The sequence below is a fragment of the Schistocerca gregaria genome, chromosome 2, assembly GCF_023897955.1.
Source record: "Schistocerca gregaria isolate iqSchGreg1 chromosome 2, iqSchGreg1.2, whole genome shotgun sequence".
Lineage (NCBI taxonomy): Eukaryota > Metazoa > Arthropoda > Insecta > Orthoptera > Acrididae > Schistocerca > Schistocerca gregaria.
In genome coordinates this window covers 733,035,798-733,051,246 of record NC_064921.1, presented here as the reverse complement: position 1 = coordinate 733,051,246, position 15,449 = coordinate 733,035,798, and the positions used below count along the sequence as shown (strand labels likewise).

At 37.0% G+C, this 15,449-nt stretch overlaps 1 protein-coding gene across 1 annotated transcript in view; it reads left to right on the top strand.

The window, feature by feature from the left end:
* The first annotated feature begins 11,218 nt into the window (after positions 1-11,218).
* Positions 11,219-15,449, top strand: part of LOC126334870 (F-actin-capping protein subunit beta) — a 42,272-nt gene continuing 38,041 nt past the window's right edge. Inside the window, exons 1-3 of the mRNA XM_049997567.1 lie at positions 11,219-11,683; positions 12,049-12,260; positions 13,839-14,011. Of these exons, the coding sequence (XP_049853524.1) occupies positions 11,681-11,683; positions 12,049-12,260; positions 13,839-14,011 (388 nt within the window). The 5' untranslated portion in view covers positions 11,219-11,680. The remainder of the gene's footprint in view (positions 11,684-12,048; positions 12,261-13,838; positions 14,012-15,449) is intronic.

Sequence of the window (15,449 nt, the reverse complement as noted above, 5' to 3'; positions counted from 1 at the left end):
ATTATAGGATTTTTAGGTGTGTTTACCAAACATCATAAAATTTATTCCATCAAAACAGATACTAATGTAGTCATCATCGAAAAAAAAAACCTTTCACTGATTACATCATGAGTGTCAGAAACCCAAGAGCAAACTTATCAGATCATGCTTCAAATTTCATCTGTTAACAGAAAACAATATCAACTACATATCAACATCATATTGCCAACCTGAAGCAAGCCCAATTGAATGAGTGTTTCAGGAGCTCAATAGATTTATGTACATCTACTCATGCAAGGCAAACATTGTGGACAGATCATATATAGCATTTTGAGGAAATAATGTATAATGTAACACAGACAACCACTAGATTCACTTCTGTTCAATTAACGTCCAGAAAGGAAGAGAAAAATGAATGGGCTGACAGTTTGCTAAAGATAAAGAATGAAGGAATTCTGTGGAAGGACAAGACGCAGAAGCCCTTGTGAATATGACTGATTGCACCATTAGGAGGAAGACATAATATGATCAATATCGTATTTGGCCTCAGAGATTCAGAGTCAGAGAGAAGGTGCTAATCCATATCCATCCAAGATTGTCATTATTACATAAAAGGAATAAAAAATTTTTGAATGTTATATGCTTGACCATTTGAGATCCGTCTTATCCTGGCCTAACAGAATAAGATGGCTATTCCCATACCAGGATATAAAGAAATATTAGGAATAATTTAATTTAAATAACATGAAAAGCCTATAATTCGTTAAATGCAATAGTTAAATAATATTTGTGTGGATATTATGCAGCAATGTACTTAGGCTAGACTACTGTTGTTTATGAATTTTTGACTTTAAATAATAGTTATATGTAGTATGTATCGTTAAGAGTTTTCTTTCATGAAAATTAAATTTATTTAGTCCTCATTAATAATTTTGATTTTAAAGGGAGATGAATTCATGAGTGGATTTATTTTCCAAAATGGTTTAATATAAATGACATAGCAGAGTTTGATATTTAGTTTTGAAAATATGAACAAGTCCACTTGTAACCTTAAAAACTTTCTAGATAAATTAAACCAGTGCCGGTGGCAGAGTGAAAGTCATGATATGAGATCCATCATTGAACTCTATAGATATGGATGATGTATTCATACTAAATGTTAAAGAAATCAGACTGATCTGGGCTCCAGAGATTCGGATGTGGTAGTTAATATAAGTTAAGGATAGGTAACAATATGTGGAACTTTATCAGAGAAGTCCACATGAGTAAGTAAAAAATATGAAACGCTCAATGAACTTCCAATGAAGCTGCTGAATGTGGTATTTGTGTAACACAAAGTGTACCATGAACACAATGCAGCGTCACGTAAATTAATTCAGAAATATGAACACACAGACTGAAGAGATTCCTGTGAGTTGGTGAAATGTTCTATTCATAAGCCAATGTGTTACTGTGTATATTACAAGAAGTAAAACAGTGTGATTTCCATGGTTCTGACAAGTGAAGTGGCTGTGATTGTTCCAAGGACAACAAATTCCAATAGTGTGGACATGAATAGACCCTAAGATAAACATAATTTTGAACAATAAGATTGGTGTATAGTTAAATGGTTTCCCTAATGTCAGTCTCAGTTGGCATTAGCAGACATACGATTTCCAAATCTTTATTACCAAATCTGCAAGAATACATAATATATAAAATTAATGCAGTATTGCAGTTTGAACTATTGTATTAAAATGGATACTGTAAGACGAAAATAATAAGATAGTCGATACTAGAACTTGTTACTGTTACTATTATTAAGTGAACACTATTCACTGCCCATAGCCAGACAGATTGTGTCACATCTTAGCTATTATACTGTATATTAACACCACAACTAAAGCTAAGACAGCAGACATGAAGCATTACATAGCACTGGTGCTATAAACAGTCGTTGTAAACAACCATTTTCAGCCCTTAAATGTTCCCAGTTAATGGCTTCACATGTGATGGTAGCATGTTGACCAGTTCACAATGCCATTTGGAGAGAAAAATTGATTTAGGGAATTTCAAAGCTCATCCATGAGCTCATGCATCTGAACATCCTCAGTGTCAATGTTGGAGCATCTGGTGATAGGTGGTTGAACATTTTCAGGGCTGCTGATGGAAAATTGTCCAGTGTCTTATTTAAGCTATATCTTGGGCTATCAAGGTCAGTCTTATTTCATGTTTTGTTGTGAATCTCTTGTCTCTTGCAGAAGGTTCCTTGATCTTCTTTTACACAAACAAGGGAGTTGAAAACATACTGACTAAACACTGTCATTATTCCCAACTGCTTGAAAAAGTGTTTACAGAAGTTTAATTTCTTGCTGGAATATATTATTCTTTCAGCCTTCTTCTGTAGGAGTATCACATTTTTACTTTGAGTAAAGCATCCCCATAGATGCAATCCATATGTGATGTGACTGTGGAATAGCGTATGATATATTCCGATTGAGTACATATGAGTTTCCTGAGGCGATAATATACTCTTAGAGCTTATGACACAAATAAGTAGTTTATTTGGCCTAAGGCAGCTTATTGTCAATTGTGATTCCAAGGAGTGTGGCACTATCAACATTGGCTATGGGTCCACCCTCACCAAGGCTGCATAGTATTTTCTGTGTTCTACCTTCACTTAATTTCATTTTGTTTCGTTTGAACCACTTTTTGGCTACTTCAAACAAAATATCAGTGTCCTCTAATGCCTCAGCTGAATTTATGCCCTCAGTCGTTCATGCTGTATTATCAGCAAAGAGCAGGGTATAATCATCACAACTTAAATCATTGACAAAGATTAAACAAAACAGACGGCCAAGTACAGAGCCCTGTGGAACATTGTGTTTAAGTGCCATTTCATGAGACATCAGTCCCTGCATACAAACACTCTGTTGCCTGCCTCTTAGGTAAAATGACAGAGACGACAGCACTTAAACCATAATATTTTAATTTTTCCAACAATATCTTACAATAGATGTAATCGATTCTTGAATGCTGTCCTTAGATCACAAATAATTTAAACCACAGAGTTCTTTTCTCCAAATGCTTTTGTTGTTACATCAAGCATTGCAGAAAATGTAAATTTCCCTCTTCTACATCCATGTTAATTATCCAGTAAGAGGTTGTTGTCTTCAAAATAACATTATTGTTGGCTTTTCATTACGGTTTCAATCAGTTTTCCTAGTATAGGTGTTATAGAAATTGGTCTGTTGCTGTATGGGCTGTTAGGATCACCTTTTTTATACACTGGCACTGTGTTTTCCCGTTTTAAGAAGTCTGGGAAAGCACCAGCCTCAAGGCATTGATTAATGGCAAATATTAAGCAATACCAGACACAGTATCCTTCAGAACTGCATATGCCATGCCATATGTATCTGTGCTAATAGAGTGTTTAAACTGTTCACAATTTTGACTATGATCTCTAGAAGCAACTTCCTCCATCTACTCAAGGTGCAACTGTTCCTAATGCTTATATTGTTTGTAATATCAATTTCTAAATCTGGTACATTATTCCTAACCACATGAAGAGAATACCAGTTAAAATTATCAGGGCTGCAAGTCTTTATTGGGGCAATCAGTCTTTTACTGTGTTCGTTAACCAGTTACCAGGCTGCTTTGCCAGAGTTTGTGGCTTCAGAAATGAACCTAACATTGTATGCCCCCTTGGCTGCTTCTGCTTCCTTACCATAGATTCTTTTAGCTTTCATATAATAACAATGAAACGTATTTGGCCCAGGCATTTGTTGCTGTTTTCACTCAGCCATTTATCACTAAAACAGTTTGATAAAAAATTCATATAAAAACTAAAATTTTGCTCCTATAGGGCAGGACAATATAGCATATCATAGATGTTACTAAGAAATGAAACTATTTTTGTTTTTGTGGTAGCTGAATGAATGCCAAGCCTAAGGTCATGAATTAAGATAATGAGATTTGTTTGAACATGGCAGTCTACAGTTATACGACAAGTGTGTGAATTACAACTGCGAGAGCATGAGATTCTGTGGGCCTGATTATTTACTCCATGCATGGGTGGACAGAGAAAAAGATAAAGATAGAGGATTGTGATCCGATTTGGAGGAAAGCAGATGTGTTAGGAGAGGAATGTAATCTTGTACAGACATTGTTGAACCGCTTTGGCGAAATCTTGTATCATTTGGAAAATTAAAGTAGATTGTATTGTCAGTGTTAGTGTCAGACATTTTAGCCATAGTTTCGTCCCTCCATACTGAATACGTGTTTTTACTGTGCTGCAGCAGGGAAAAAACTGAATATGGTCAGAGGAAAGGCCCAAAACCGCTTGTTAACCAACAAAAATATGAAAACGCGCTCGAGACTTCATTTCATTTTTAGCATTTTAAACCGAATGCTGCTTGGCTCCAGTTACAGATTGCTTTCAAAAATTTTAAATACCTCATACGTTTGAACACAGATTATGTCTATGATTCTACAAAATATCAATGTCAAGTATACTGGACAGTAGTTTAGTGCATCACTTCTCCTACTCTTCTTGTAAATGCGTGTCACCTTGTCTTTCTTCCAACTACTGGGACCAGATTTTTGTTTCAGAAATCTATGACCGATTATAGTTAGAAGAGTGGCTAACTCAGCTGTAAATTAAGTATAGAGTCTGGCAGGGACACAATTGGACCTTTAGCTTTCCTCGGTCTCAACTCTATTTCAGCCGTTTCTCAGCACCACTGACACTAACAGTTATTTCATTGTTTTTTCAGTGGTATGAGTACTAAATTGGGGGCAATTTTCCTTGGCTTTTCTTTGTAAAGAAACATTTGAAAACGGAGTTAAGCATTTCAGCTCTTCCTTTGCTACCATCAGTTTCAATTCCTGTCCCATTCACGACTGACTGAACACTAGCTTTGAGGCTAATAACAGCCTTTACATACAACCATAATTTCTTTGGGTTTTGTGAAAGATTATTTGATAATACTCTGCTATGATAGGCACTGAAAGCTTCACACATTGCTCTTTCGACAGCCAAACGCATTTCATTCAGCACCCGTCTATCCATAGCCCTATACATTGTTTTACACCTACTATGCAGTAGTCTATTTTTTAGAAGTTTCTTTACAGTGACTGTATACCATGGAGGACCCCCTCCCATTACGAACTGTTCTACTGAATACATATCTATCCAGTGCATGGTCGTCTGATTTCTTAAATATATGTGGTGTATGCTCTTCCAGACATGTTCAAAAAAAGACACACCATGTTGATCCTACAGTCACTATGAAATGAGATACAAAGGGATTAAAGACGTCAGCTGCCAGTGGGCACTGACTACATCAGTAGTGTGTGGTAGAAGTTGGTTAGTTGTTGTAGGTTGAGGCCAGTTGCAATGGTAAGTGGTACTGAACAGACGAGCCAAAAGTGTGAGGGAGGATCAGCAAAGCTACGCCTCAAGGTGGATCAGTAACAGCTCATAAGGCGACCAGTCAGCACATTAAATAGGATACATGAAACATTTGTAAATATAGGTGAATAACACACAAAATCTAAATCCATCTGGAAGATAAAAGTCGCTAGTATACATAAGTAGTAATACTTGTTTTAATAAATTACATACTATAATTGAAATTAAACTGGAGCAGAGCCAGTGCACACAGCCTTCGACACACAATTCAGCAGAATATATTTTTCCTTTTTTATGTTGTGTTGTACAGCAAACAGATCACTGTCGTTTCTCTACTACCTAGCAACGTATTTTTGCCACTGATAATGCTTCGTTGTTGTCCATATATTACACATCTGCATTCATTTAGCATCCTTTTGAAGCTGCTTTATACATCACATACACTGTTCATTTTGAATAAGCAGCTGGTATCTCCTGCACAGCTGGGCGTTAGTAATCCGCCTAGATAGAGTTTTTTTGTTTGTTACTCTGGTCAGTTCAACCAGAGCTGCCATACATCCAGTCTGTTTAGTGATAGGCAAATAGTGCTTGGTCGTAGCTCATGTGAAATCCATTGTGCATGCTTATGTAGTGTCTAGGGTGTCACACATACAAGGAGGTTACAGTTCATCACTTGATAAAAGATAAATGGTAAAACAGAGTTCTCACTAAGCACAATTTAAGTCTGTTTTCTTTGGATCAACTGCATGTGCTGAAACATTGGTTTCGCTGGAATGAACTTTCACTTACACATGTTTTTATTCACAGAAATTGTTCGCAGGTTGACAATTTTGTTATTATTGGGCTTTAAAACTGCAGCCTGGGTTCAAGTACCTAATGACATTACTGATAACCATGCAACGAAAAAGTAACACTACAAGGAGAATAAGATGAAACTGATGCCATTGCAAATTTCCATACTAGCTATCAGTGCTTGCATTTATGCTCAAAACAGAGCCAGGTATTAATATCAAAGAATAGGTGGAAAATCTATCCTACAGATGAGATATCCTTTACACAAATGAGTGGTGTCAAATCTCATAATAAAATAGTCTACTATCATTAAGTCTCAGAACATAAACTGTAGAAATTTAAAGAGAAATTCCAATCGAATAAGTCAGTATCATAATAACATCATGTAACTTCGGTATTAAATGCCTTATTTAAACATTTTCTCAATGTCTTTGGAACATTTTGCTATCCTCTAAATACAGAAATATTCTTCTGTCAATGAAACCTAAAAGACTAAAACTGCAGAGCAGATACACATTGTAAGGACAGTTTTCTCTTTTGAAAAATTTGATACACATATGAACACACAAAAAAACCTTTCATTTCTTTCATCCTCTTACAATAATATGAAACGTCTCTTAACACTATTATTTGTTAACCAGTACTCATACGAAATGTCTTCCAGCACAAATTAAATTACACAGGCCAAATTATCTAACATATGCTCTTTTGTAATTTGTTTTTGACCATCAATTGCACCAACAGTTTTTGTCAGTTATTTCAGTATAGTCTGAAGTTAAGCTGTGAAACACATTTACTATAATTAACATCTGTACAAATTCTTATATACAAGATTTTACTGGAAGAAAACAATGGTTATTCCACACAACATATACCATAGAAAAACGCAGGAATCCTTATCATCTAAACATGTATTTCACTGAAAACAGATCTTTATGTCCTTGTGAGGACGTAGCCCTCGGATTTTATTTGTTTTCGGATAGGCCAACAAATAGGTTTCTGAATGTGAATCTCTGACGATTTCAGAAGGTCGTAAACACATAACTTGCCACTTTTTTTTTTTTTAAAGGAGGCATGAGCTATGCGACTTCTCAGAAATGTTTTTTTTTTCAACTAGAAGCCATTGCACGCTAGACAGCCTTTTTTCATAGTATTTCTTTCTCGGATTAGCTTTATACATTAACGTGATAAGTGCATGAATCACTTTCTCATCCGGCAACATGTGTCCTGAAAACTAAGAAAGTGCATCAGTCACCTCACTTCTTTCCAATCTCCTAAACATTAACTCGTTGGTAGGGAAATTCGTTGAAGCGTGGGGCCAATTATTTACCACCTCTTCAAACGGTGTCAGCAAATTAATCCAGTTTATTTGTTTATGCAGTCAATAAGTTCAGATAAACCTAATGAACTCCCTGAAGGTCCCGACAATGGATTGCTTTCTGGGTGTACCATGTGTGTAATATTGTGATTCTATAAGAAATTGGTGGCACTATCAAATAATATGAAATTACGTTTTATGAACCTTGGCATTTTATCTCCTTCAAGTCCTCAGATTAGAGGAGTGCTAATTAAACTTTTCATGGTGTACAGGTTAACAAGTTTGGAAAATAGATGGTATAGTGCTGCTATATACTTCCACCGTTTTGAGCACAGCGTAATGGGCCTATGACATCAACTGACATGATCTGAAAAGGTTCATTCAGCAAAATCTCATACAGTTTTATCTGCCAGCATCTGTTGGCTATTTAGCTTTCTGGCAAATAGCACAAGTTTTTAACAAGTGCTACACCTTCTTTGAGCTTATGAACATATTTTTAAGTTCCAAAGTGGCCCCAAGAATGATGGGAATACCATATTAAATTATTTTCATAATTAGGTGGAATGCAAACACACTATTGATTTGACAATGGATTACATTTGTAGAATAAAAGATTATTGTGAATCTTATAATGTTCCACTAGCTGGCATGGAGGGTTGTGCAGTAACTGCTGTTTGCCACTGTGCCACATGGAGTCAGCATTCCGCAATGATTCCATGCATTTGCACCTATGTAAGTAGTACTTCCTATGAGTGGTGTCTTTCATAATCAGAAAGGTATAAAGACCATCTGGCTAATGAAACACTTAACAACTTACAGTTTAGATGAAATCTTAACACTTGGATGTCCTAGTAGACTTTTGTATGTTTGTGAGAGAGGTGAAACTGAAACTTTTTAAAAGCCCATGCAGTTGCCAGTGCTTCTAGGCCCGATGTGGTATATGCCCTTTCACAGTCAGATAAAGGCCAATGATGCAAATGGTAGGTTTGCCGTCAGTCTTTTTGATTTGAAAGAGACAAGCACTTACATCAACGTATGAAGCATCAGTGGAAAAACAGAAATCTATTATGAAACTTCCTGGCAGATTAAAACTGTGTGCCTGACCGAGACTTGAACTCGGGACCTTTGCCTTTCTCGGGCAAGTGCTCTACCATCTGGGCTACCGAAGCACGACTCACGCCCAGTACTCACAGCTTTACTTCTGCCAGTATCTCGTCTCCAACCTTCCAAACTTTACAGAAGCTCTCCTGCGAACCTTGCAGAACTAGCACTCCTGAAAGAAATGATATAGCTGAGACATGACTTGGCCACAGCCTGGGGGATGTTTCCAGAATGAGATTTTCACTCTGCTCTTTGCCCATGCTCAACTAGTTGCTCCCCCAGTGGAGTTCTTATCATCTGAGGAGGGCCTATTGTCTGGTACACTCAAAAGCAGTGCATTGTGACAATTTCAATAGATGAAGCAAAATACTGAGCTGCCATGTCTCTGATCAATGATATATGCTGAGTATGACACGTTGTACAACAAACTTCGAATTAGATTGACAATCAAGCTGCTATACATACACTGACAAATACCTATGAAGGAAAAATAACAAGAAGTAAGAAACATACTGAGATATTATGAAAGTTCATTCAATGACAGTTTGTCATGACTGTAAAACTGAAACATGTGAAAAGTTCAAGTTAACTGGCTGACATACTGACTAAACCTTAAACTTTGTAAAGTGTTCATATATATATGTGTTTGGCGACATCGCGGTGAATGCATATTGGAAGAGTGTATTAGTCATCGCCATATTGGCATAATGCCCGGCGTGATGGTATGGGGTGCCATTGGTTACACATCTTGATCACCTCTTTTTCTCATTGACAGTATTTTGAACAGTGGACGTTACATTTCAGATGTGTTACGACTCATGGCTCTACCCTTCATTCAATCCCTGTGAAACCCTACATTTCAGCAGGATAATGCACGACCGCATATTGCAGGTCCTGTACGGGCCTTTCTGGATACGGAAAATGTTGGTCTGCTGCCCTGGCAAGCACATTCTCCAGATCTCTCACCAATTGAAAACGTCTGGTCAATGGTGGCCGAGCAACTGGCTCGTCATAATACGCCAGTCACTACTCTTGATGAACTGTGTTATGTTGTTGAACCTGCATGGGCAGCTGCACCTGCACACGCCATCCAAGCTCTGTTTCACTCAATGCTCATGCATATCAAGACCGTTATTACTGCCAGAGGTGGTTGTTCTGGGTACTGATTTCTCAGGATCTATGCACCCAAATTGCATGAAAATGTAATCACATGTCAGTTCTAGTATAATATATTTGTCCAATGAATAACCATTTATCATCTGCATTTCTTCTTGGTGTAGCAATTTTAATGGCCAGTAATATGTGTGTGTGTTGTGTGTTTCCCATGTATTTTTTAAAATAATACTGATGTAATTACTCTTTGTTCATTCAGCTGTTTCTTGTCAAAGTGTGGTGTGTGTGAATAAATTATATTAAAGTGTACTACTTTAAACATCAGTAAATACTAGCTTGTCATTAAAACCATAATCTATTTAGATTATATCAAGTACTCCTATTGTCACTGATTTGCCCTTCCTAAAGCTATGTCACATATCATGAAAGAGGTTGTTTCCTTCAAAATAATTTAGTAGCTTATCTTTTATTATGGACTCCATCACCTTAGCTAGCACCAGCATTATACATGTGGGCCTGTAGCTTGGAACTTATGTGTATTACCTTTTTTTGTGAACTTGTACTGCATGTGTGCTTCTTTCAAGATGTCTGGAAATAGCTAGCATGGGAGCATTTATTTATTATTACTGTCTGTGCTTGACCAATTTCACAAACTACAGTTTTCAGTATAGAATAGGGCATGCCATCATTACTGTCTGTGCTTGACCAATTTTACAGACTGCAGTGTTCATTATAGAACAGGGCATGCTGTAAGTGTCAGGACTCTGTGAGTCTTTGTAGCCTTTTATTTTTTATTACGTCTTTTGGATACATTCTCTTCCACATTACCACGCTGCATTTATTTTCAAATCTCCAAGTGACTACAGGATCTGTTGTAAAGTCAGAATACTTCACTTACTGTGTTCCAAATGTTTGTGAAATCTTATGGGACTTAGCTGCTAAGGTCATCAGTCCCTAAGCTTACACACTACTCAACCTAAATTATCCTAAGGACAAACACACACACCCATGCCCGAGGGAGGACCCGAACCTCCGCCGGGACGAGCCGCACAGTCCCTAGACCGCTCGGCTAATCCCGCGCGGCTCACTTACTGTGCTTTCCGCTATGTTTATGGTGTATTCATTATTGTATTTGATACATATTACGACTTAGTCCCATATAATATACACCCCTGTTGAACTCATGAGTTAGTGGGAGAGGACTTTGCCAGAAGTGAGGAAAAACAAATTACATTCCATGAAACTGACACTTTGCTAGCAGCACATTTCCTTCTACTCTCATGGTTCGGATGACATATAGCTCTCTCACCAGTCCGTAAATAGTACGTTGTCACTTAAACTGCAGACTGGCACTCCAGCACCATGACTCAGCATAACAATGTACCGCTGATTTGCTAGTTCAAGTTTGATAGCTTATAGCTTTAATATCAGTTTTCATCTGTAGTAGTTGAAAGTACGAACAGCTGTATGCATTTATCTGAACACATTGGTTATAAAGTATCCAGTTGTCATAATTTTCCTACACTTGTATTTCTGTTGTCTTTCCGCACAGCCATAAATCTTCATAGTCACCTGTGAGAAGTATAGCACCAGACTAACTTTCTGAGTTCAGTCCTGCCTACTTTACTGTCGTTCTTGTGAGATTATGTATCCAGATAAATCCTACGCCTTCTACATACGGAATCAGTTCCCAGAGACTGTGTTTGGTCGAGGTGTGGGGATCTCAGGCTGTATTATTAGGGCGAGAGTATCATTCGGGTGTAGTACATATATATTTTTGATAAGATGTTCAAAATGATGTGTAATTGAGAAGAAAGATTGTCAATAACGCGAAGAACACGGTTAGCCTTTGGATTAGCGGGTCCTTATCATTCACCGTGTTCTTCCGACGCATAGATAGCAACGAGTCACCATTTTTTTGGACAACGGGTGTATGACACAGAATCTTGTTCGGGCAGATACATAAATAGACATTCATCTACAAAATGGTATGTTACTGATAAATGCGCAGTGAAGTTTTTGACATTAATTGCTTTGCGTACATGGAATAAACACATCTGAAAGGATGACTCATCTTCGTTTGAGGTTCACACCCTATTTCTGTCAAATGTTTGTTGATGTTTGTGAGATGTTTTGTACACAGTTCTCCTTCAAATTTGTGTCATTAAGGAGGGTTACATATTATGTATGCTTGTTGAGTAACGTAAAGCTATTTATTGGATAATAGGCGGCGCATGTTAGTGTTACTTCCGGGTATCTCCGTAGCCAGTAAACGAATATTTGCACGTAAATAGCATTATGACGTAGAAAGAACAAATTTTAAACAGTGATTTCCAACTGTTTTATTTTGTAGACGGACCAGCAGATGGATTGTGCTTTGGATCTCATGCGGCGTTTGCCACCCCAGCAGATAGAGAAAAATCTAAGTGACCTAATAGATTTGGTACCAAGTCTATGTGAAGATTTACTATCATCAGTAGATCAACCCCTGAAAATAGCAAGAGACAAGGAAATGGGGAAAGATTATCTTCTTTGTGACTACAATAGAGATGGTGATTCATACAGGTAACATTACATTGTGTTGTTGCTTGATTAAGTCAGTGTGGTTTTTCCCCCGTTAGAATTTTTACATTATGCAGATTTGAAATGCGTAAGTGTAAGCATTAAAGTGTGCTGATAGGTGTATTACTTTCCATTTTGTTGTTGGCGCTTGTTTTTAAACTCATTAAGTGCAGGTGTTGTTGGCATGTTTAACGGATAAAGTATGCACAAGTGGTAGAATGCAGCACTTCATTAACATAAGACCAGCAATTTTGCTCACTGAACATGTCAGCCAGAACATCACGTTTTGTGTAGTGGAATTAGTCATTTTCTGGGCATTGTAAAACAGCATCAAATGTAGTTCATGTGTACCAAGGTGATCCAAAAGTCTGTCTGATATCAAAGTGAGTGAAGTAATTTATGCCTCCTCATCCAATGGATTTTGGTAGTCTGTGAATCAGAATACTTCGATATATGTCTGGTATCTAACATGAAGTTTTAATAGCTATGAGATTTTAATTAGGCCAATCTATGAAGAAAAGGGCCTGTGCTATGGTGTGAATGTAGACAACCAAACGTGCATCTTTTAAATGTTTACATATTAATCCCAAAACTGATCCAGGAAAGACATGGCTACTGCCTCAATAGTAATACTTGAGATACCCAGCATGGATCACATTGGAGGAAAGTAAATACCAGAGTTTGATACATAGTGAGCTTGTCAAGTCACCGATAAGGCATTTGTAATTGTAACTTGACATACCGCAAGAAGTGCTGCTCCCCGCTCCCCCCCCCCCCCCCCCCCCTCCCCTTCCTCGCCCACATATGACACTGAACTTTTCAACAGAGGTTTTGTGTAGAAATTTCATTTAGCAAAGAATGTAAAACTACCAAGTTTGAAGCTAAAACAGTAGGCAATTATTTATAGTGCCATAGTAATTGCTGAACATAAACATAGTCTTCATACAGGTTAATCATTTGCCGTAACCTATATTTTATTTTGAATTCATTCTTTTGGCTTCTCCAATTCTGAACCAAAACTGTTAAACTCCAATCTACCCTAGACCTCAGTCATTGCTACAGATCAGTCAGATTTCATAGGAGGGTTGGAAGACGTGACATTATCACTAACACACAAAATCATGTTTAAAAAGCAGCTATAAATTTGTGTACACTACTGTAACTAGTTTAGAATTTTGGTCTAAAGAAGTGGAGTTTTGTTTGAAATGAGCAGCTTTTATGTTGCAAGCATAACATTTTGTTTATTTCAGTAAACAGACCTTCTGAAATAGGCCTACTGTACTCACTGTGTGATGTTGTGCTCTATTTGAAAGCAAGAACTGCCATTTCTTGAAAAGGGGTGGAGAGGGGGCTACTACGTTGTAATAATTATGTTACCAGTGTGCCACATTTGTTTGAAACTGTAGTAAATGATAAAAAAGTCAACTAAGTGTTAGTTATGTTTTTATTTGCTCTATTGGTTTCACTTTTGTTGATTTACTGGTAACTGCATTGAAATTATTTTTGTTAGATGATAAATTTTTCATTGGGTGTATTCTTGAATAATTCTAAAATGACAAAGTTCATCTGTTTTCAATACAGATCTCCTTGGAGTAACACCTATGACCCACCTTTAGAAGATGGATCAATGCCATCAGAAAGACTCAGGAAACTTGAAATAGATGCAAATCATGCATTTGACCAGTATAGAGAGATGTATTTTGAAGGTGGTGTATCTTCTGTTTATTTATGGGACCTGGAGCATGGATTTGCAGGTTAGTATTTTTTGTTCCAAGACAAAACTATGATGCTACAGTTTGAAATGATTTATTGTTATATTATCTGATAAGTGGTAAATTTTGCAGGTGGTACACTTAAACAGGGGCAACCATTGGAGTTTGAAGTCTTAAGTTGTAATTTTATTATTGTAATATTATTGACGGAAATATATAAAGGCTTCTGCAAAAAAGATGCCCGTAGTGATAAACAGATGTGACACTTTTTCTCATTGTTTTTCGTGTAGTATCATATATTTGTATCAGTCTCTGCCATGTTTGGTAAATGTAGAATTGTCCCAAATGCACTGCTAGAGAGACTGTTATTCTTACTTTCTCTCCAAATGAGCGTTGGGAATTTCTTATCAGGAATGATTCTCTTGATAGGGTAAATAAGACCTGGGAAATTTGGGGAAAACCCAGGAATTTTTCATCCAGAAAAACCAGTGAATATTTTAGAATTCCAGGAATTTTTCATTGTTGTAGACTTCAGTTAAATTTTTGTAATTTTAGCTGATAAGAACTGGTAATCTTAACAAAGAATTTTACTTTACTTCACTACTGCAAAATAATACTCTAACAATAAAACATAAAGGAGAGAAAATCACAAAAATGAAACTTAAACTGAATTGGAAATGCACCATTTACAACAAAACACAGTGCACAGGCAAGCGTACACCAACAGCAAAATGAGCGAAAGATGAAAACTATGCAGTACTTTGTTACAACAAACTGCTTTCAATGAGTGTGATGTCATACCTGTTTACATTACTTCGTTTGATCAGTTGCCATTGTGCTCACTCACATGCGCAGAGCTGAAGTTCCTCCTGCTTCTGGCTCCTTGAACTGAGGCATGTTAGCTGTATGCCCAGTAGCAGCCAGATGCTAGCCAGAAAAATTTTTCTGGTGCAACCTAGTTGCTAAATTCACACAGGTGCAGAACAGGCTGAGCTGTTGTTAGGGTGGTCTTCATGTGACCTGTGTTTGCATTTTGTGATTTGCTGTTTTGTCGTAATTTACAGCTCTCGCGTCAAATGAAAACAAAACTGATTTCTGTGGTGAGGGGCTATAAAGTGAATGAAAATACATTCACATAATTATGGAAGACTAAAATATGTTATTAGTTTGTTTTCTGATTTTATTTCATTTCAACATCATTGGCAATCAAGCATTAATTATCTTGCAGAAAAATGAAGTTGTTTTTATTGGTTTGCGAAAGAAATTTGGCTTTTATTAATCTTTTCCACAGAGGCAGGCAATCTATTTGAAACAGTGTTTCATTCCACTCTGTTGGCCAGTTTTAACCATTCGCTGAATTTCAAGTGCACATTTTCATCTTCTGGTACATACGCCATAATAAAGAACCAAGTACAAGATGATAAAGTACTGGTATTCCAAGAAAATAGGCATCCCAAAAACCACACTGAAAAGCTTAATA